At 36.5% G+C, this 24555-nt stretch overlaps 1 protein-coding gene across 11 annotated transcripts in view; it reads right to left on the bottom strand.

The window, feature by feature from the left end:
- Positions 1-4242: 4242 nt before the first annotated feature.
- gria4b (glutamate receptor, ionotropic, AMPA 4b) overlaps positions 4243-24555 on the bottom strand; it is a 102255-nt gene continuing 81942 nt past the window's right edge. The window contains exons 12-16 of one of the 11 annotated variants that reach the window (XM_083564855.1): positions 23571-23769; positions 21591-21838; positions 14259-14373; positions 9441-9780; positions 4243-7544 (exon numbers count right to left, since the gene is read on the bottom strand). In XM_083564855.1, the coding sequence (XP_083420981.1) occupies positions 9472-9780; positions 14259-14373; positions 21591-21838; positions 23571-23769 (871 nt within the window). In that variant the 3' untranslated portion in view covers positions 4243-7544; positions 9441-9471. Of the gene's footprint in view, positions 7545-9440; positions 9781-14258; positions 14374-15083; positions 16279-21048; positions 21448-21590; positions 21839-23570; positions 23770-24555 lie in introns of those variants that run through there. The other 10 variants (XM_083564854.1, XM_083564853.1, XM_083564849.1 and 7 more) reach the window with 10 other exon arrangements.

Consider the following 24555-nt stretch of genomic DNA (forward strand, 5'->3'; position numbering starts at 1 on the left):
TCAATTTGTAGGTATAGAAAAAGATGACAGGTGTTCATTTGTTTATTTATTTTTTTGTTTGTTTGCTAGTAGATTTGGTTCCTCACTGAAAATAATTCTAGCATTACCCTATATGAAGAATTGAACATTTGTCCTCTCTAACCTTTCTCTCCATGTTTGTCCACATCATATCTTTGCTATTCTTGATTTGTGTGTCTCTTTTATAAGTGTTGAGATATGTACTCTACCGGGGCATTATCAGCTGTTAAACACAATCATGCTCCATTTCACCCTTAGTATTCACTGGGACCATAGTGTAGATACAGAGCATAATAAAATATATGTTTCCCATTTCTGTGGACCTTCCCATGGATTTGGCAGCTCATCAAGTGTGGCTGTGGGGAAGCCAATCAATATTTCTCAAACCCACGATGGCTACTTGCAAAGATTCATACTTATGTGAACATCCATTATGATCATTGCCCCATGTGGAGAATAAGCCATCAGTAATTATTCTCCTCTCCACTCAACCAGAATTAAAGTGCTCTTTGGACCCTTCCTCTCTATGTTATTTTATTTAAGACAAATTCCTAAATGGCACAATGGCACCCAATTCACAATGGGTTAAAGCTTGGCTCCACTTCCACCTTAGGATGTATTTAAATCCATACTGTACATACAGAGCACAAAAAAAGATGATTCTTATTTTTATAGACCTCTGGCATATCGAGTGTGGCAGCCTGTTTGAGTGTGGCTTTGGGGAACTAATTAACAGTCCGAGCCATTTTACAATTTTAAAAATGTCTCTAAATGTAATAAAAATACTAAGAAATGCATGCAAGCTGCATGCTCTTAGAACGTCCTGCACTTCATTTCCCCTGAAGGTCATTAGTGCTTTTCTTTCTGTTCTGACATATGTACTAACATCTGTTGGAGGAGGAGGGCACCTTATTCCTCCCCCTCTCCAAACACGGCGGCGGCTCTGCAATATTTATTCATGTTTTCACTGCGCAGAGCTTTTGTCTTACAGCTAGGTGTCATTTTAACGTCTTTCATGGGGTATGGACAATTTCTGACCTTGACTTTCTGCTACATGGTCACTTTTGGCCACCTGCTCTGATTTACAGCTCTTACAGCTAAAAAAAAAAGAAAAAAAAAGAGAAGAGAAGAAGCTATTAATGGTATGAGGGAAAATTCACTCATATATTTGTTCTCAATGAGCATATTCTCTTCTGAAATGGATCTGTGCATCTGCCTTTGTATCTTCGTCCAATAAATTTTTGTACATCATAATTAATCATGATGACAATCCTGGGAATCGTGCTAGCCGATTCTCTCTACTTGAAGTTCTGTTTAACCATGCTCTGCTGCTTTTGCCCCCAAAGGAGGGCTTTGTACAGGCAGCAATAATGAGAAACACCAGAAATGCACATATTCATTAATGGGAGATTAGTATGCCACGCATGAAGCGTTGTCTTCTTTTGCTGCTGTAGGTGGAGCGAGATAAGGTCTGTGGTGCGAAGTGGAGAGCCGCAGTGCACAATCATCAGAAAACAGAGAGCCAACCGGAGGGATATTGAAAGTCCTCAAGCGTAGGCTAGAGAATGTACAGCTGCTCTGACTATGCTCTGATATTACACACAGCAAGGTCGTGTATCTTATTTGGTATTGTTTAGGATGATGCAGAACCTTAATAAATCATGAGGGTGCAACACAATGCCACACAGAATCTATTAAGTGCTACAAATATCCACATTTGTAGCTGTATTTGTACTTATAGCTTTAAAAAAAAATGTTTTATTCTTTGTTAATTCATGCTTTATTAATAAAGCGTACTAAAGTCCCAGAGGTACGAAAATCCCAGGCTGGTCATTATGCTTTTTGAATTCCAGATGTGACAGTTCTTCAACCTCAGCGCCATCCCTCCACTTCATAATTGTGTTATTTTCTCCAACTTACGCAGTTTATTTTGGTGCATGCCCATGATGTTCAAATACATTTCGTGTTCTGTATTTTCCAAGATATAAACCCCCATAAAAATAAATAACCTTCCACTTTTGTTTGCTTCATGAAGGATCCCCTTTCTGTTTTCTAAAACAAAAAAGAAAAAAAAATAAGGGATTGTTATTTATAGCTATATTTGTAGAACAAAAGAACTGATTACAAACAGCATATGTTTTTATCCCTAACATATGAACACTTTAAAAAAGAAATGAATTGGTTAAAAAAGAAAGGTTTTTTATAATATTGTGGAAAAAAATATTGAAATAGATCTAATCCTGTACTGACAGCTCCTTTACTCCCTTGGGGAATGTCATGGAAAGACAACTTTACTCAAAGATGTGTTATACAAACGAAACGAAGTGAGCAATAGTGATGATAGTCTTGCAGTTAGTACAGCTCCTTGTGATTTTGATTGCAGAGTTTAACCTTTGCTATGACTCATCCTCCCCTGTCTACATCAGTTCCATGAGGATTGCCAGCACAAAGCTTCTTCTCCCTCTCTTTTTTATTCCACATTGCCTAGGAAATGGTGCAGAAATCAGACAACCATGATGAGACATCTTTCCCACGTTTTCTCAGCTTGATCATTATAATGTCCAAGATAAATCCGCCTCTCATCAGCCACATTGTTATTCAGACGTATTGAAGATCAGCTCTTTCAAATTAACACCTTGGTTTAAATATTGATGATTGCTTAGAAGTGATCGCTATTATTTTGAGCATTGTACTGACTAGGAGGTGTGGATTTGCTGTCAGGAAGCAGGGCACAATCAAGTCCATGCCTTCTTTTACTTACTATTCTTTTTTTTCAGGTTTAAATCGAATGTCAGTACAACTCTTAATGACCCAATTATGAGTAATCAATTACTCCATTATTATGTAAGCATGATTAACTGAAATTCGAAAAGTGATAGAAGTACACCATTCCCATATTACTCAGTGTTAAAGGCAGGGTATAATGTATGTAGTGATAACTACAGAATACATTTATCCACATTAGTCACAATCCACAATATTTAAATGGGGCATCAGCAGCTAAAAATACAGCAGAATATTTTAGCATATATTTATACATATGAATCAGATCTATTGTATATTTAAAAATATGCTAAATATTTTACACTGATGAATTAATAATCCAAATAGACTCTCCGTGTCCTTAATAGTCCCCAAAAAATCCCTTACACTTTTCAGGTAATGAGACAGTTAGTTTGTTGATTCATTTTCCAAAAGGACTGGATTTTGTCAATTTCCACTAAGAGGTAGGATAGCACAAATACTACCTTCTTATGGCTTAGGCTTTAGTTCTGTATAAATTCCATGGGGTCCGTAACTTGTACCGGCAGCACATGCAATGGGATCTAGAAACATGACACTGTATTTTACCAGCTATACAGTGAGCAGTCGAAATAATCTCAGGTAATAAATATCATGTCCGAACTGATTTAGTGGTAAAGATTCCATTATAGCTAGAAAAAAATATTCATTTTTTGCTTTTTAGTTTACTTGAAATTAACTAATTTTATACATGTCCAATTTTTTGTGTATTCCATTACTAAACCATTCATTCATTTTCTCCTGCTTATCCGTAATTCGGGCCGCGGGGGCAGCAGTCTAAGCAGGCCCCTGCCTTCGACTGCTGCCCAATCCTCACAGCACCGTCCCTTACAGTCCCTCCTGCGGGTGGTGAGCCCACGGGAAGGCGGCCCCACGTCACTCCGACGTCACGGACCTTGATATTTCCCTCGTAAGGGACCCCCGGAGCATAGAGGGTTAAGGGCCTTGCTCAAGGGCCCAAGAGTGGCAGCTCGGTGATACCGGGGCTTGAACCCCAGACCTTCCGATCGACAACCCAGCGCCTTAACCGCTGGAGCCGCCACCACTCCCCCCTTGCTAAACCAAATAAACAAAAACCCAAAAAAGCAGAATGATAAAACAAACACATACTCAGTAACCATTAGCCAATATGTAATTTATACAGAGATTACATACTCATTGTACATCAGCTATTGTATTAAAACTACTAACAGGTAAAGTAAATACAAATTTCTCATGACCTGCTAAGAAGTGGGATATATAAGGCAATGAAAAACAGTCAGTTCTTGAAGTTAATGTGTTGGAACAGCGCAAAAATGGACAAACATTATTATCTAAGCATCTTTGACATTGGCAAATTGTGATGGCTAGATGACTGAGTCACAACATACTGGCTCTGATAGAAAGCAATGGAAGAAGTTGGTCTGGTCTGATTAATCGTTTCATCTTTTACATCTATGGACAGTTGGATGTGTTCCTTACTTACCTGGACAAGAACTCCCACCAGGATGCACTATGGGAAGAAAGCAGGCAGGTGGAGGAAGTGTGATGCTCTTGGAAAGTTTTTGCTTGGAAACCTTGGGTTTGGCATTCATGTTTACACTGACTAAGTACACCCCTTTGTAGCACTAGTATTCCCTAATGGCAGTGGCCTCTTTCAACAGAATAATGCTCCCTGCTACACTGCAAAAATGGTTTGAGGAATATGACGAAGAATCAGAGGTGTTAACTTGTCCTCCAGAACCACTTGATCTCAATCCCCAAAAGACACCAGTGCGATGTGCTAGACAAACACATCCAATACATGAAGGCTCCACCTCACAATGTATAGGGCTAAGTGTATCTAGTGCTAATGATTTGGTATTAGATAACAAAGCAAATCTTGTGGAGATTTTGTTAAATCCATAGCCTTTTGGATTAGCGCTAGTTTTGATGGCACATAATGGACCTACATAATTAGGAGCAGCAGGTTGTTTGGCTGATCCCATATAAACTGATTATCAGAGACAAACCCTGGTACCTATTGCAGACAGATGTTTTCAGAAATGATAAGTAGTAAGTATTTTTTGAAGTGTTGCAATTGTTAGCCTGGCTGAATGTATGTAATGTATGATACTGTAGCTTAGTGGTTAAGGCACTGGACTTTGGATCATAAAGTCATGAGTTCAAATCCCAGCCACACCAAGCTGCCACCTCTGGGCCCCTGACTAAGGTCCTTAACCCCATAGCTGTTCAGTTGCATGAATGAGATCAATGTAGGTTGCTCTGGATAAGGGTGTCTAAATGCCATTAATGTAAATAAAAGCCATTTTTGAGTTCCATAATCTCTGAGGAACTTTTATATTGTATAAGTAATGCATTCAGTGTTGTTCAATATGCTATTACAATGTCTTTCAAAAGCTGCTAATAAGCTTTTCATGTCTTTATTGGACAAACCCATCTGGTACTTGCATCCATTTCATAATAAAAGTACCAGAGATTATGTACTCATTATGATGTCTGAGGCGAACATCAACTAAAAAGCTTGACCTGTATCTGCATGACTTTTTTGTGCTGCTATGACATCATCTGATTTCATCCACATTCCAAAAAAGACTCAAAGACAATTTTTTGGAATTAGCATTTTACTAAAAAATGATCAAAATATATATTTACAATTAATGACAGAGAACACCAGATTCATTAGAATTTTACAGAGCTACAGAGCAAAGATGCATGTAATACAATCCTCACTGCGTAGCAGGGCAGCTGTATCTTGTTCGTGTGTGTACGTATGTGTGTGCAGGTAGCTAGTAGGTGCTTGTGACAGTAGGTAGGTTTTTTCCGCTGGAATGCCTAGCCTACTACATTTTAAAAGGAAAATAGCATTTTGCCTAATTGGGTGCATACTATAAAAAAAAAAACACTATCATTTCTACAATTCAGGAAATAAAGAGAAACCCGTTCGCTCATTAACACACTCCAATGAAAATGTACTTTTGTTTGCATTCGTTATTTTTTTGCAACAATTGAATGTATGATCTGTGTGATTATATCAAGGATAGGCTCGTTTTAAAATTGCACATTGTAAAAAAAAAAAAAAAAAGAATTTACACTTTAATTTTATTTAATTTTACTATTTTAAGGGAAAAACTTTTAAGAATTGGAACTGTCAAAGAGTGTGTATTTGTGTGTATGTGTGAGACAGAGAAATTAAGGGAGGTTGAGGATAAGAGCCACAGAGAAAGAACTAATGAGACATGAGGTGCAGGAGTGTCTGCTTCTGATTAGGAGACCTGAAATTGCACTTCCTAAGGTAAAATGCCGACTTGAACAGAGAATTAGTTAAGCATTCGGTGTCCCATTTTGGTGCCCTGAAAGCATAGAGGACGTCCTTTATGTCCAAATGTCAAGTGAAATCCAGCATGGACAGATTCAATTGAAGGTCTGAAGACAAGTCCGCTGCTACAGGTTCTGAAGGAGAACGTGCTCAAGGCTTGGTTGAGGTCACACAGTGTTTTGCAGAAAAGGCCAAAGCTGGACTCTAACCATTGCTCTCGACTCTACGGTGTCTTCAGCATTTTTTCTACTTAGTTCATGTTCTGAGAAGCCACAAATATACCCACATTTAGTCTCATCTGATTCATAAGCACACGCAGCTTGGAGGCAAATAGGGAAACTTTAACCTGATGTGAACCTTTTTTTATACGAATCAAACAAAATAAAGTCTGTTTCTGCAGAAAATAAAACAGTCTATAAAGGTCCATGGTCTACAACAGCACAGTGAGTAAGCAGGGCATGGTGTCGAGGATGGGCATTCAAGTTTATTTAGATATTACCGTAAAACTAACCCCCCCACCCAAAACCCCCTACCACCGAGTGTCAACTTGAGGACATAATCAGTGTTGATAACATGCCCGGTGAATTCAGTTTATAGTTTTATATACTGTATGTCTAAATAAATAATTCTTTTTTTTTCTATCATTTATTGCATTTTTCTAACTAGGAGAAAATAAAAAAAGAGAGAAAGAGAGAGAGAGAGAACTATACTTTTGTCCACGACAGAATTGGCTATTTACACATGTTTAAAAAGCAAGCGAGTGTGTACAGTCTTTTGTTCTATTTACAAAGCAGTGTAAATAATTTCTTTAGTTATGATTTTTAGAATATACATGAACTCTTCACAGTTTTTTAGTACGTGTTTATCATTAATACTGATTGAATTGTTATTTTTATTTAAGTGAAGGCTGAACACCTTCCTGCACTACCCATTATCAATCTTGAATTGATATTTATGCCTCTGCTTTAGTTATGCCCCGAAAAGTTCTGGGTGTGTTTCGGAATGACAGCTTTCTGGTCCTCGGGTCATCTTTGCTCCGCTTGAAGGTGAGTTCTTAATACAGGTTTCAAGCACACACCTGTCAGCAGCTGGGCTGAAAACATCTCGTTACAGCCACATGGTGGAATTTTTTTTGTCCTTTTCCCATATTCTCAGTGTATGGAGTAACTGAAGTGGGCTATTTAATCCCTCGGGTTGTGATCGTAGCTGTTGGATTTTGTGGGATCGGTGGGACTGTAAGGCACTTGAAGGTTTTTGGTCTTCACGGCAGATCGGATGAGACCAGAGCCAGCCCGGAGCTCTGACGCAGGGAGGGGCCGGCGTGCACGGCCTTGGGGCAGTCAGGGGTCAGGACACGGCCGTTCTCGCCCACACTGCCTGTGATCGACAGCCGAGCCTTGTTCCGCATGGCTTCTGTGAAGGTCAGCTGCATTGGGAAACGAACAGAAAATGCAGAAAGAAAGAAACACAGACAGAGAGAAAATGAGTATAAAAAATCTAAATATATAAAAGTAGTATTAAAAGGTTATGTTGTGAGCACACATCATTAGCAAGCACGGACAAAACAGCAGATTTAAACACAATTGAGCAATGAAGCGTCTCAAATGCGTCTGGCCGAGCCCTGCAGAGCTTATGTAAAAAATTATGCTCAAATAAGCGTTCCGATGTCAAAATCTGTGAATTTTTTTTTTTAACAGTTTCAATAAATACCTCATTCTTTTATCCATGTTATTTGGTGTGGTGAGGAGTTAAATATAGACCTGTCCTAAAGTGTTATTGGTTATCGTCATGGTTATGTTCCAGCATGGTTATACAGTAACAGCAGCACCGATTCTTAATTAAGACATCTAATTATTGCTCAAATGATGTGTTTGGGCTTCACTGCGACTTGAGCTTGAGCACGCTAAGATGTCATATGACGTTGCCTGGTAACACTGCATTATGAAACTGCAATGATAATGGCAGATGTAGTCACGAGTTGTCATGACTGATATTCAGTGAGATTAGAGTGTCTAACAATTTGTGTTTGATGTCATGTTAGTTTGTTACGCACTATTTTTTCTTTGCTTTTGCTACATGTATTAAAGTTGAGCCTTAGAAGCTTCAGGGCTAACAGCTTTTGTATACTTTTCTAGACATAGCCTTCTGGATCTTAAAGGCTGCAATTTGATTGGCTCTCCATACCTCATTTTGTCCAATCAGCAGAGCTATTGAATATAGTGACACAATGAGCTTTTCAGAAAATATGTATTTAGAACAGCTCATGACAACCTGTGAATATTTTGCTAGATATCCTTGCTTGTTTGGCTAAAGAAAAAGTGGAACGGCCTGCAATATACAGTAGGTATTTCTTGAGCATTAGTAATGACAAAAGTACCAGACCCCATTACATTTTTTAATGTCCGGTTTTGCATGACCAGTATTTGTATGCCAAAGCACATTGTCAGGTTAATAGTCTTTAATAGTGTGCAATTGAGCTATAGCTGTAAAAATATCATGATCAAATATCATAATAGCTTTCACTATTACTATTATTAATAACAATGCTAACATGATACTGGGTATTTCAGTATACATAAATTTACAATGACATTATCATGTCATTATCATGAGTCTATGTGTTTTATAAAAAATTTTTTTCATAGTTTCAATGCAGTAAGACTGTTTTTTTTTTTGGTTTTTTTAACTATAAAAAAAAAAAAATCTAATTTAAATATATAAAAATTCACTTTTTGCTTTTAGTCACATTAAATCTATTGACACATGCAATTCCTATACTTATATTTGATATCAAATAATAGTATAAGAATATGTGATATTTATTATATTTGAAACATATGTATGTATATATAACTTTGCTTTAATTAAAATGTGTGTTTCAAGAGAGATATTACATGGAAAGTAAATAAAAGCTATGGCAAGATAGTTAGATTAAGATTGACGTTTCAAAATATACTATTAAAAAAGGTTAATGGATAAAAGTTGGCCGAGATTATTTTCACTGAGTTTTATAATATGAACACAGGGTAGCGCTAATGATAACATGCATTCTTGCTGTGGAACATTTTCTTTAATACTCAATTGAATTTTTACTAAATTGCTTTATTATCATTTAAATGCTAATTACATTTTCTAATAAAAAAGCCCTATGATCTATGCAGGGCAAGTGCCTCCACTTTGTGTAAAATAACACGTGCAGATGCAGACGCCTCCACTTGGACTACACGGAACGGAAATGAGGACGCCACAGACACAAGCAGGCTTTACCACACGCTCAACACGGCAAGCGTTACTGCGGGTGTTACATATGAGCTCCACTTACAACGATGGTACACCTACGTATGCCTTAGCGCCTACATCTCTACGCCATCAGTTCCGTAGACGTTGTAACCCTCTCTATATGTTGCTAAGCTCTGGGTGCTGTGGGTAGGGCTAGGCTGAGGAGTGGGGTGGGGGCTAGGGGCAAGCGTGGGGCTTGGGACATGGGCGGGAGAGGGAGGGGTTTGGCGTTCAGGCGTGTCCACCTTCATTCTCTTGGCCTCGTTTCGTGACTTGTAGCAGAACTCGATGAGGGCCACCAGCATTGCCAGGCCCAGACCCCCGACCAGGATGTAGAAGACCCCAGCCACGTTACTGAGGCTCAGGGCCTGTGAGCTCTTGTCCTGAAGGTGGGAGGATAGGAGTACACAGTTAGAAAGATAAAATCAGTGTGAAAGAAAACTTCAATCACAACACAGACATTCACACACAAATCACAAGTCTACTCACTCACAGTGATAATTAATAAAAAATTATACATTCTATATCTTTCTCTCGCTATATCACACACTAAACAAACACGCACACCCCACTCACACACATATCTACAATGCATACATAAATAAATTCTCACTGCTATGACGTGTCTCCAGTCTCTACACTATTTGCATCCTTTTATTACTGATGCTTTTATCTGTTTATTCTAATCAGGCATCAATCCTTTAACTGCAGTTTAACCTAGAGCAATTAGAGCGTAATTACCCCACGTTCACACTACCAAGCTACGAAGCGCCAGGTTCATTTCATAAGCACATGTGCCACATGGAGCCACAATTTCAATTTCCACTGCAGCGTGACAAAGTGAAATTCAGTTTGATACAAATTAGGGTTGACGCACTAAATCCAAACAACTGACTCAAATGATACCTCATATTAATCCTCTGGAGCATGTAGACATAATTTTTTTTAGTTCCTAACTCCCAACTTTAGTTCCAATCTGTAATTAGATAAATTTTTACCTTTGACATTCAAAAACACAAGTAAAACTTTTCACAGTGGTTTCATCTGTCATATCCTCTCATATACAACCTCTCATTACATTTGTACAGAGACATTCTAAGTGAAAATAAAGGTTGAAAATGAGTAGCAGAGATTGTCAATGCCCCTGTTAATTGTATGTAGCTAAAGCAGTTAGTCAGTTAATCTGCTAGCAAAGCTACAATTTCATACTGCTTAGCTAAGTAAGCTGTACAAGCTGTATACTGTATACAGTAGATACCAACATGTCTCATTGTAACAGTGTAGTACAAACCCGATTCCAAAAAAGTTGGTACACTGTACAAATTGTGAATAAAAACAGAATGCGATAACGTGGAAGTTTCAAATTTCAATATTTTATTCTAAATACAACATAGATGACATATCAAATACTGAGAAAATGTATCATTTCAAGGGAAAAACAAGTTGATTTTAAATTTCATGGTATCAACACATCTCAAAAAAGTTGGGACAAGGCCATGTTTACCACTGTGTGGCATCCCTTCTTCTTTTAATAACAGTCTGCAAACATCTGGGGACTTAGGAGACAAGTTGCTCAAGTTTAGGAATAGGAATGTTGTCACATTCTTGTCTAATACAGGCTTCTAGTTGCTCAACTCTCAAAGGTCTTCTTTGTCTCATCTTCCTCTTTATTACGCGCCAAATGTTTTCTATTGGTGAAAGATCTGGACTGCAGGCTGGCCATTTCAGTACCCGCATCCTTCTTCTATGCAGCCATGATGTTGAAATTGATGCAGTGGTCTGGCATTGTCATGTTGGAAAATGCAATGTCTTCCCTGAAAGAGACGACGTCTGTATAGGAGCATATGTTGTTCTAGAACTTGGATATACCTTTCATCATTGATGTTGCCTTTCCAGATGTGTAAGCTGCCCATGCCACATGCACTCATGCAGCCCCTTACCATCAAAGATGCAGGCTTCTGAACTGAGCGCTGATAACAACGTTGGTTGTCCTTATCCTCCTTAGTCTGGATGACATAACATCCCAGTGTTCCAAAAATAACTTCAAATTTTTATTCATTTGACCACAAAACAGTTTTCCACTTTGCCACAGTCCATTTTAAATGCGCCTCGGCCCAGAGAAAAAGCCTGTGCTTCTGGATCATGTTTAGACCCATAGAGCTTTAGTCGGCAATGGCGAATAGCACGGTGGATTGTGTTCACCGACAATGTTTTCTGGAAGTATTCCTGATCCCATGTTGTGAATTCCATTCCATGTTGTGATTAGTATTTCTGTATGTGATGCCATCTAAAGGCCCTAAGATCACAGGCATCCAGTATGGTTTTCCGGCCTTGACCCTTGTGCACAGAGATTGTTCCAGATTCTTTAAATCTTTGCATCGTATTATGCAGTGTAGGTGAATTTAACTTAAAACTCTTTGCAATTATTCGCTGAGAAACTCCTTTCTGATATTGCTCCACTATTTCTCGCCGCAGCATTGGGGGAATCGGTGGTCCTCTGCCCATCTTGACTTCTGAGAGACACTGCCATGCTGAGAGGGTCTTTTTATACCCAATCATGTTGCCAATTGACCTAATAAGCTGCAAATTGGTTTTCCAGCTGTTCCTTATATGTACATTTAACTTTTCCAGCCTCTTATTGCTACCTGTCCCGACTTTTTTGGAATGTGTAGATCACATGAAATCCAAAATGAGCCAATATTGGCATGACATTTCAAAATATCTCATTTTCAACATTTGATATGTTATCTATAGTCTATTGTAAATAAAATATAAGTTTATGAGATTTGTAAATCATTGCATTCCTTTTTTTTTATTCACAATTTGTACAGTGTCCCAACTTTTTTTGGAATCGAGTTTGTAGAAAAGTACAAAAGAGGCTCACTACAAGTAACACAAGCGACTTGGTGCTTGCTGGTGTGAACACAGGGTAACCCAGCTCTGCATTACTAATCTTGCTCTTATACACTTGGTGCTGTATAACACTGCATGGGCGAACAAGTAGATCAGAACAAGTAGACTTCATGATTGCCTTATTTGTGTTCTTTATTTAGCGCTGTGGTGGGCAAGTAGGTTCAACCTGTTGGATCTTCATAACACATTCATAAGCATAGATTATTTTGGATGCTGAAAAATATGTACATTGTATTAGCAAAATCTGTGAGGTAACATTGGTCAATCTCCCCAGCATCTTCAAATACATACTACACGATCGAAAAGATATAGTATACTGTACATACTCTAGGTTTTTCGTTAATAGTAGTAATGTGCAAGCTGTAATAATGTAATTTCTGACCCAGGACGTTTAATAAAGAAACATGGAAGCTGCCACAACAGTCAGCCTTGTGTTGTTCTGCTGAAGCTCACAAAAGCTTACTTTTACAGTTACATGCCTGAGTGCCAATTGTTCTACTCTACTGAGCTTGCAGCACAGCAACAACAGCAGACAATAATGAGAAGCTTAGCCACAAATTAGCTAGTAAACAATATCAGAATATTAGCTGGCTAACAATAATGAGGAATTTACTAGCGTTGCTGCCATGTTGATAAGTTGAAGTTTCACAGTGAAGGGATGCTTTCAGTGATGTTCACCATCACTGGTGCAAAATTACAAATAATAACTTTACCTCAAACACAGTAGTAGCACAGATAACAATGATGCAGTTTGGAATAAATACAGGGCAAAAGGGTCACAGTCTACTGTTCTGTGGAAGCTACCACTTCCCTCACGCCCATATATTTATTATATATGTATATATAATACATTATTTCTATCATCGTCATCATTTTATATATATATATATATATATATATATATATATATATATATATATATATATATATATATATATATATATATATATATATTAAAGAAAAACTTTAATGTTACCTCACAATTTTTGGCACAAAGCCTTTTTTGGATTTAAATCCAGAATTATTACATAAAATATTTTTTAAATGCTTGTGAATGTGGCATGAGCACCCAGTACTATGTTACCTGATTGCAAACAACAGCAAAGCCAATGACTGTATTTTCCGGACAATTCGTAGCTATAGAGGGAAAATCTGTATATTATTACTGCAGTAATATTTTATGAATAATTCATTATTATTTATAAAATTGAATATATTTAATATTAATTCAATTGAAATATATTATTATTATTATTATTATTTCTATTATAATAATTTCCATTATTTCCTACTCCCAGATTCTAACAAAAATCTCAAATTGTGACTATAATTATTATACTCCTAAAATATCTCAAACTTTGTAGATTTATACAGATAAGCCGTTAACAGTTACAGTTTCCTCCAACTTGTATTACTCATACCTTCATCGTAAATAAAAGAGAAAGAAAGAATTGATATACCTCACAATGCCTTGTTACAAACCCCCCCCCCCCCATGCTAATGTGTAGTGTTATTACAGTATATAATAGGTTAATAAGGTTCTATATTAAGTATTTATGTTGTGAAAGAAAATACATTTCACAAAATTTCAGTTACTTGCTGTAAAAAAGCGAATTATTGTCCGGAATGTATGATAATCTTTTTATTTTTTACCCTACTAGGTAAAATACTAAGACATTGTAAACTGTGCAAAGAACATTGTTCAGTTGTTATTTTTATTTATTACATAAGTGATGTATAAGTAACACTAGCATTTCTTTCTCCATCAGCATGCTGTGATGCATGATAGTTCTTCCTCTCTCTCTCTCTCTCTCTCTCTCTCTCTCTCTCTCTCTCTCTCTCTCTCTTCTCTCTCTATTTCTCACTGGTTATCACTGATACACAGGCTGTCACCATGTCCGTGCGAGCATTAGACAACAGTGATGGTCCCAGACTTGAGGAGACTGACCTTACTTCCCGAGTCCTTGGGTCCACACTCCCCCTTATCGTACCACCATTTGTTTTTCAGCTTGTCTAAGATGCCTGATTCACTCAGTTTCAAAACGGCAAGGTTTACGGGAGTTCTTCAATCACGCAGGGGAAATAACATAAATAACATCATAGGACATGTTATTTTATGTTATTCAGTTACATTAGCTGACACAGCAGTTGCAGTGGCAAAGTGATGGAGTGCAGGGTCCCACTGGAGTACATGTCTCTATGCTCCCTCAGTATGAAATGTAAAAGCCTGGGACTGGAGCTACAGACATGTGCATGGGACCCTGCTCCATCGCTTTATGCAACGGGCACATACTGCCACAGCCTTCTTTTAAAAAGAAAAGCTCAGGACGCAGTTACTGTGAGTCCACAAATATTGGCAAGTGAAAGCAGCAAAAAGTATATGCGATTATGAGTGATATTTTTTGTTCACATTTGTGTTTGTGTTTCCATCAAATGTATGTACTTAATAAAAATGCTGACAATTGATTACAATTTACTGCAATTAAAATATTGCCAACCCATTAGACAATCATTATTAGACCAAAAAGATATTATAAATCTTTGAAATTATGTGATTAATATACATCTAGGAACATTTTAATACTCAGAAGTCTTTTTTTATTCCTGGAGATGTCTGAACATGCCCTGACATTTGTTCTTATTTCAGTTACAGTTCATAATAATGGCAAAAGTCTCATTACAGTCTCATTATGTGAGCAACATATAGATGCCTACTTAAAAATTTAATAAAGTTAGATTTGTTAAAGGTTTAAATATTATTATTTTGACCTTTGTTTAAATAGTGTATATTTTCACCAAACATTTTGATTACTGGATTACATATTAATTTATTTATTTAGGTTCAAATTAATATGTTTGCTGTTGGTAACTGGCAAAATTAGCAGGATGAATGTGAACAAACTATTTAAACAGTATTTTTTTGCTTGCTGTCAGTACATTTTTGCTAACTAAATCAACTAAATTTTTTATTCTAAACCATTAAAAATTAATTATTAAAATAATGGCAGTAATTTTTTTATATATTTAAACAAACAAATCTATGTGCTACTTTGTTAGTATCATTCAATGCATTTGAGTTGATATTTATAGACAGACTATGTTGACTATGTTGGTTCAGTAAAACTAATGTAACGGGTTACAATTTTATAATTTCCCCCCTTTGATTTTCCCACTGCTGATAAAAGTTTATGCTTATTTCTCATCATTCTCCCTCTTCTAATATCATAAAAAGTTGACAGTAAATTAATTTCTAATATCCAGTAGAGCTTCTCACATATTGTACATTGTATTGAAATTATTATTCTTATTTCCTGTATAAATTTCCTTAAACAGAAGCTCAAGGTTTTCAGAAATTGTGCACAAAGCATAACTTTGTAAGCTGTAAGTTTCTAAATATTCGTGATTATTCCAGTTCATGGTGCTTTAGCTAAGCTCTTCACAATGACAGGGCTTTGACTAGCTTTCTGTGCCACTGTTAAAAAACGTGTCTGCTGCAGTTCCTGTTTAAAAGCAGCTGAATGGGTCCTGCATTATTCATCCTAAAAGATGGATGTCTCTTCCAACAGAGAATATAAGCAACAAAAGGAAGCGGATAACATTTTTTATGTGATAAATTGTGAACGAAATAGAAAGTGCAATACACCCCTCTCTAAATACACCGCACGTATGCCATCAAAGTCGCAGCTAAAAGCGAATATTTGTGCTCTGACAGTAACTGCTTTCCTTGGTGTCTCATAACAAGCTGAATGTTGTTAAAGTGTTGCTCGGGTGTGCGTGGCAGCAGTTTGGCCCTGGCAGATGCACCCGTTGCTGAGGAATCGTTTTACCCGCGTTTGTCGACATAGTGGCTAACCTTCTCACCACCTCCTCCGCTGCCACACTCTCCTTTGTCGTACCACCACTTGTTTTTCAATTTGTCCAACAGGCCTTGTTCATTCAGTTTTAAAACTGCCAGGTTAACTGCACTTCTTGAAACGATAAAACATAATTCATCAGAGTGAGCAGTATCCAATCAGAGGAAAGAAAAAAGCAGTTACAGGGGTGGAAAGTTTTAGTCCCCATTTCCCACGTTCCCAATATGAAACACATTAATGCACTGGACAAACCTCTCTTTAAAAATCAACAAAAAATAAATATAAATCTGGACCAGATCTCATCTTTGAGGTATACCTCACCTGTCTAAACAAGTATTACAATACCAATCTTGATAACACTTATGTTACATACAGTTTATAAGACTAATCAGACAGCTCATCAATTTCTTTTCCTATTTTGTTAGCTAAAGGTAATCTACTAATCAGCCACTGAATGGTTAAAAAATACTCTAAAATCGCTAGACATTTGGTGAATGCTTATGAAGATCTTGCTATCAGCCTTGGTGATGGAACTTGCCTTAAAATTTCAGGATTTATAGAGTAAAAGACAACAGCTTTGGAAACATGTTTTTGACTATATATATATATATATATATATATATATATATATATATATATATATATATATATATATATATATATATATATATGTATACACGGCATGGCAATGTATTTGGAGACAAGTAGGGATTTTAATGCATTTTCAAATTCAATGTAACCCATATGGGGATATGTCTGGCTACCAACTGCTACTGCAACTGCATGGTTTTGCTTTTCCTGCTATAGCAAGTGTTATTTTAACTTAAAATGAATAAAATACTTGATGGGATGTAAACTCCAATGAAATCAATACTGCAGTTAACAGTGGGCAATCGTTTAAGCATTTTCCTCAATTCAATTCGTGATACTAGCAAAATCTTCGAAATATACAGCTTTCCTCTTCGATTTTTGTAAACGATGGTGAGGTAGATCTCAGAGGCAAGGTGGACTGAGAGATGAGATTTATGACCAAACGCTGTTGCTCCTTTCCCATGTTTTGATGTAAATTACACATGCCTAATTTGTTTCTAACAAGAAGAACAAAGGTGCACTAATATAAAAGAACTGGAGAAATCGATATCCCCGCTGGCCCTACTCTCTCTTATTCCTTCACCCCCCCCCCCACCTCTCTCTCTCTCTCTTTCGTGCGTCCTCATTAGTCAATATTGCTTTGAGATACACAGAGGACCTACGCAGTATTGAAAACCTGTTTTTGTCCCGCTGGGCTGCCTACAGATGAACTGAGCATCTTGAGAAGTGCTGATTAAGCCTGATCCCTTGCTCGACGTGAGATCTCTAGCAATACATCAATACCCTGGGTGTCTATTAGTTTTGATATAAATAGTGAGGTGCAGCATGCACAAATCAGCATATGCATAATCAAAATGAATGCTTTATATTAGTTTTTTTTTCCACTGCTGTTGTAATTTAAGGTGTTTCTGCCTTCAACTAAATTGATAGTGGATTTTTGATAACCCTGTCTTATAGAGGAAAAAAAAAAAAACTTTTACATGATTTACAGGCTGATCTGCAGCGTTTTAATGCGTTGAATACGAAACATTTTGGCATACTTGCATAATATATTAAACAAAAAAAGCATAGTAACATGGGTATTTTAAAAACGTTAAAAGTCTCTGCATTCAAGGTCTTATTTATAGGATATAAACTTCCGCTATTTAAAAAATACATTAAGCTAGCCTGATACTAGGGGACCTATAAATCTGTCATTGTTTGCAAAGAAATGCTGTAGTTTCAACACAGGAAGTCTAATCATATGCTAAAAAAAATAAAAGCCCCAGCGTTATTAATGCTTTGGCCAAAAAGATTATTATTAATTGTTTATTATATATTAGTCTTATTCAGATAGGGCAGTGGTAGTAGTTTTGTAGATTTACATATTGGTTAATATATAAATATACTTTTTTACCCCAAAATGACCCATTCAGTATTTGCAGTATAATGTTTTTTTTTTTTTTGTGGGTTTGTTTTGAATTTTGAGACATATATTAAACTTATATCATCCTGGACATTTTAATTATGTTCTGATATGTTTAGCTAGCTTTTCAACTTTTCATACAGTGCTGTTTTGCTACAAATCCAACCCTGCTGAATTTGGCGACATATTTTGCCAGGTTATGTCAAAAATCACTGCCAAAACACAAACAAGTTAACTAACCAAATATCTAGCTACTGTACAGTCCCTCAGCATTTCTATTGAGTGCAGTAGAAAATATTAAATCTATAAAATATTAAAATATATATCTGCTTTCTGTCTCTACACATATAAAAAATTAGTAAAAGAAAATGCCATTTAGGTGGCATTTAACAAACTGTATTGTGCTGTGTGGGGGAAAAAGCTGATTAGCTGATAATTAGCCATCTATGTCTTAACATAGATTAACACGGTTAACAAACACTGCTAACTGTTTGTTGTTTGATTGCATTAGCTAAAATATTGCTATGCAAACTTTTCTGAACTAAGAACTAGAAATACCCTGATATATCCAGTGGAAAAGTGCCATATGATGTTTTTGTACTGCACTTCCCCAAATGAGCAGATCTCCTTGTAGTTCGTCTGTGTTAGCTTTAAGTGGAGAACTAGCATAATGCAGAATGAAAATTGTTTCTATCCAGAACCATCCATACCTTGTGTGTTTGTTTTACTAGCTTTCTGTTAAAAACATAAACCTCTACAATAACTTAACAACTCCTTGCTGTTTGCTGAGGTTAGCTAGCTTGCTATATCTTTGCTAGATATTAGCATAAATCATTTAATGAGATGAGAAGTGGAATTAATTATAGTAATTCCTACAGTTTTATAAAGCATTGTGTGAGAGTCCTACATTTTATTTATGCATAGAAGACAATCAGTGCTTACACCAGTCAGTTAGAAATGATTTTTTTGCCCTGATATTGTTTCAGTTATCATTTTATTCAAGTCCTATTTTCTCTCCCTGAACAACCCCACTATCTAACCTTGCATATTAAAAAAAGCCAATTATGATCTGGGATGTGATTTTCAAATTATCAAGAGAGGTTTATCTCGAATGCAACGCTTATAAAGAAAGCCCACTGGAGCAAAGAAAGAGAGACGAAATGGGGGAAAAATGCAGCAAAGGCCATCAGAGCTGAGGAGTGAACAGACAGAAAAGCATTAAAAAAGCGTTGGAGAGTCAGAACCCAGGAAAAGCCTTAGGAAAAAAAGCCATGCTCTGACACCGCACTCATGTCTGTGGGAGGATCACACGCAGGAGAAGTGACAGGCAGACAACTGTAACTCCAGCGAAAATGTCTGACCCGGGAGGCTACAGTCATCTGTAAGTGACTCTCCTCGCCGAGTGTTCGACTTCCTGAACAGACCGAATGTGGGAGTTTACAGACTGAACAGGATTAATTAGTCACACTCAGTTTGCTTTGGATTTTCGCTGTAAATCTTTTGCCGTACATGCCCACACATATATGTCTGAACATTCACATGCAGCAGGAGAATTCTAGCATTTGCTTAATGTTTCCGTTCGGTCAGTCTGTAAATTCACTGTTGTGACGCATGAAGCCACCGTGTCATTATTTCAATCAAGAACCTAAACATATTTTTTGCATTTTGCACTGCTCTTATTGACAGGTGAGGAAAATGGACACCTGGTGGTTTTCCCTGCTGAGCTGTTCCCCTTGACTTATCCATATTGCTAACCAAAATCATGATTTTATACTATGGTGGTGTTCTTGAATATGATTTGTCAGAAACTATTGATTAATTTGCATTTTCCTCAGCAATAAATTAAATCACAAGTTATTTTTAATACACATATTTAATAAGCAATTCTTTGTAATTTAACAGTGATGTCATGAACAGTTAGTTTAACATTTAAACACCCATCACTGCTATACACCTCAACAATGATGGACCTATAATGAATGGCATAATTCAATTCAATATAATTCATTTTTATTTGTACAGCGCTTTCAAAGATGAACATTGTTTCAAAGCAGCTTTAGACAGATAATGTGGTGTTAAAAATTAATAAGAGTCTGGTTGCTCTCAATGGTTCTTCTTCATACCATTTCAGGGAGTTTTTCTTTGACACAGTTACTATAGGCTTGCTCATTATGTATAAACTTACAAGGAACAAATTTATAGGCACTACACTTATACATTCTAATTTCATAACCTCTTCATCTCTGTAAAGCTGCTTTTAGACAATGTCCATTGTTAAAAGCCCTGTTCAAATAAAACTGAATAAAGTTTTTTTTTTTTTTTTTTTTTTGCAGTTTCAATTTTAATGGTAAAAATGGTTGATATATATGGTTGATATGATCTGCATGTTGGTGTTAATTTATAAGTTTACCATCATTATTTGTTTTCTGACAAAAAAAAAAAAAACCTTTAGGATTAATGAGGTTGAGCTTTTTTAGAAACTTTATTTTATTGAAAGTATAAAACATTGTGGGACCTGAAGTTATAGGATTGACTGCAGAGTTCTAAAACAACATGTTCTGAAGTGTTTTTTCCATCATTTTTTAATTATCAATTCATATTCCAGAGTCAAACCTGGCAACTTCAATGTTTATGGGTATTTACACCGTTGTTAATTCCCTGTGTGTGGTTAATATTCACAGCCAAATACTTTTAGTGATTTAATTCAACTGGGTACAGTCAGCTCGAGAATTATTGGCACCCAAGGTAAATAATGGGGATTATGAAAATGTTTGTTTTAGTGTTTTATTAGCTTAATTTTATGCATGTAAAAAAAATTACCCTTAACTTAAAGTAAATTCAATTTAAAAAACAAATATGTGTCACAGATATTGCTACCCCTATAGCCATCATAACAGCACTAAGTTTTCTCCTATGCATTTTAATACGATTGGAGTTAACCATATAGGTGATGTTAATCAATAACACAATATATACAGTGTCATTAAAGAACAGAATCTATTACGTCAGAACAGCTCAGAAGGAGACCACCACAACATTCTTCCTACCGAGGAAGCAGGGCCAATTACGCTCTCTTATCTCTTAGCCTTCTGGCCATGGATGGTAAATTCTATCATTAGTGTGAATGGGAGACAGTGTCAGAGCAGGCAAGGTATTCGCTGGGCTCTTGTCCCAGTGGTAAAAATCCATTTTGCCATCAACATAACATTTCTAGCAATGTCAATTACATATGAACAGCATCTGCATGCAACTCAGTTACCTGTGTGTAGCTTGTCATAAATCAAATGCTATAAAACAAAACAAGCAGTAACTCCACACTAAAATGCTTGAAACGAAAAGTAAAGGAAAAAAAATCAAATAGAGATAGGCACGCCAGGGAAGGTGGAATACCATAACAACACATGACATATTGTTATACTACTCCACCCACCTTAACTGTGAGCCCTTGGGCGTAGCCACTCCATAGCCTTTGGAGTCCAGGTTGCCTCCGACCTTCATGGTGTCGCAGGGCTTGCGCTGCTCTGTGTACTCGTTCATGGTGGATTCGAGCAGGAAAGCGTACTTCCCTTTGGACTTCCTCACTCGAGCCACACCCTCAGCCGTGGTCTTAGTGAACACCGTGGGCTCAGCAGACTTCATGTAGCTCCACATTTTTTCATATACAGCGATCTTTGACCTCTAGAAGAGAAAAGACAGCAGTGTATAAATGTAGAGGGGTCAGATGTCATGGTAGGTTGGGCAAGAGATCAATTGTAATATTCTCAAAATGTAAGAAATAATCATATCTGTTTATATGAAGACGATCATCATGATCAGTGGTCCCCAAATTATATTTATTATTTATAATTTATTGAATATTATTTATTAACATAGCCTAATAATTTTTTTTTGATTCACCCACTAACCATATGGATATGCATAAGAAAGGTTTTGATTTTAATAGCAATGAATTTGAAAATGTCATTATGATAGTAATAATGCACTGTACGGTGCATAACAAAATAATAAACTAATCTAGCATTAGGAGGCATAATAAACATAAAATATATAATAAAATATACATTTAAAATCATTATAAAATATGTTGTCACTACCGCCCATTTAATTTTCTGTTACAAATTGAGAAACAGAATCCATCTATTAAAGAAAGGACCAATTATGTGGCCTTCTCAGAAAAAAGTTGGTTTAGTGGGTCCTAAAAAAGAGTCTTCCATAATTATTTCCACTTTCAATAGAAACTAGGAAAAAAACATTTTTTTAATAAAACATATTTTGCTAGTGCAGCTTGTTTCTACTCAACATCAGTTCCAAAATTATATCTCTTGATATCTATTTAATTTCTAACACAGTTGGAGACACTGGTAGAGGATCACATTCCAATCCACCATCCAAAACATTTTAGAACATTAAGCCCCTCTATATTGGGATTTGAGCATGTGGACTTCCCGCTTCAAATCAGCAATGCCTTCGCAGTGCTTTTTAAACAACTCTCTCTTGTGGAAGAGGCATTTAACATCTGACAAACACAAGAATCTAAACTGCACAATGCAAAAAAAAGTTGTTTAAGCTTTTTTTTCATCCGTCACCATATTGGTCACTGTCTGTGTGGAAAAATAGGCTCATGGGCCCAACTACTGGCAAATCTCTTATACTTATAAACCAAATTTTTGCTTAGTGTTCTTTTTAAGTGTATTGTGCAGGTCTGTTTCCTTTGCTTTTTTCCCATAGGTGGCAAAAGGATTTCACATGTAGGCATCATTAAAATTGTGCCTTGTATTTAAAGTTACAACAGAATTCCTGGGGACGGAGACTGGCTATTTGTTTGCTGTTTTTTTAAAAATGGCTTGCAGTGTCATTCATTTTGGCACTTAAAAAAAAAAAAAAAACAGTTCAGTAGAAAGAAATTTCTATTGTTTTAAATGGAGCTGAATCGTATGCTCCAAAAAAGCATTGCTCCTCATTTATAACAGTAATTTTTACAGGCACTGTAAGAACTTTTATAAATATGTATTATAATATAATTTTTATTTAGGTTTCATAAATAAGTGTCCTTGACATACCTGTGTGTTAAATACACTTTTTGAAATAATGTTATTTATATGGGAAACACAGCAGGGTGCAATTTAGAGACTTTTTAATTTTTATATCATAATATTCAATAGTGACTGTTGCTAATGTTGCTTAGGATTTTGTTAATGTATGATATCTATTGTTCCTCTTATTTAGTCTTTACATCTACCCAATGCTGACCCGGTCTGCTCCTATCCTAATGCACCAATATTTCTGCATGTGTTTTATTGTCTTCCTTAAAATAAATGCAATTAAGAAATATTTTTTTATTTACTCATGCAATAAAACTGAGAAGTTATTCATGACAGCTTGATTCATTCATTTTTCCCACTCCACTCACCCTGAAAAACTCTTTGGTGGAGCCTGAGTCAAGAGTGCCGTATGCTATGTCTGTTTGCTTGGCCAGGTCTTCAGCACTCTCGATGGGCGACACCATTCTCTCTACGGTGAGGAAGGCAGCCAAGTTAGCCGTGTAGGAGGAGATGATGATTAAAGTGAAAAACCACCAGACGCCTCCGACGATTCGACCGGAGAGAGACCTGCACCGTAGAAGAGGAAACGAGGGAGGAAATAGAGAAAAGGAGTACAGGTGATATAGAGAGTGGACAGAAGAGAAAAAGATAAAAAAAGAAGAAAGATCAGTGAAAAGAGTGTTCTAGGAACAGCTTAGAAAATCTTTAATTAAACATGATAAGGCAATGGCTTATCTCCTCGGCATGTAACTGAAAAAAAATAACATGCAGTGGACCACCACAGCGACGCGGTGCGATGCTAAGAAAGAAACATAGGCAGGATATGGACAAGCAAACCGATTTCTCTAGGCTTAAGGATATTTTTCAGAATTCAACATCATAAAAACAACCCACAAGCATTACATGAATGTGTGTCAGATCATCAGAGATCACAAAACCTGCTCCAAATTTAGAACCTTGCCTGGGGGTCCTTGGTGATAGCTTGTGACACAAGCTAGTTTAAGGTCTTCTTTTGTGAAAAGGACACTTTGATAGGATGCCATGGTAACAGATCGTCATTTCTAGTGGGCAGCAGGGGACAAGAATTTCCCTGGAGGCGGCACAGCAAAAACTAGCGCTGCTTACATTTATGCCTTGTGTTGATAATGCGAAAAAAATGGAAGTAAATTAATCTATTTATTAGATTAAGTAAATGAATCTATTTATTTGCATATGAGGAATTTCTGGAATCCACGCTGTAAGGAAGACAAAACAATAAAAAAAACTTAATTTCAGGAATCCATAGTCCATTATACGATTTCCGAGTGGTCCATTCACACTGTGATCTAAATGAAAAGAAATGAAAGTAAAATT

The sequence above is a fragment of the Silurus aristotelis genome (assembly GCF_946808225.1).
Source record: "Silurus aristotelis genome assembly, chromosome: 16".
Taxonomy (NCBI): domain Eukaryota; kingdom Metazoa; phylum Chordata; class Actinopteri; order Siluriformes; family Siluridae; genus Silurus; species Silurus aristotelis.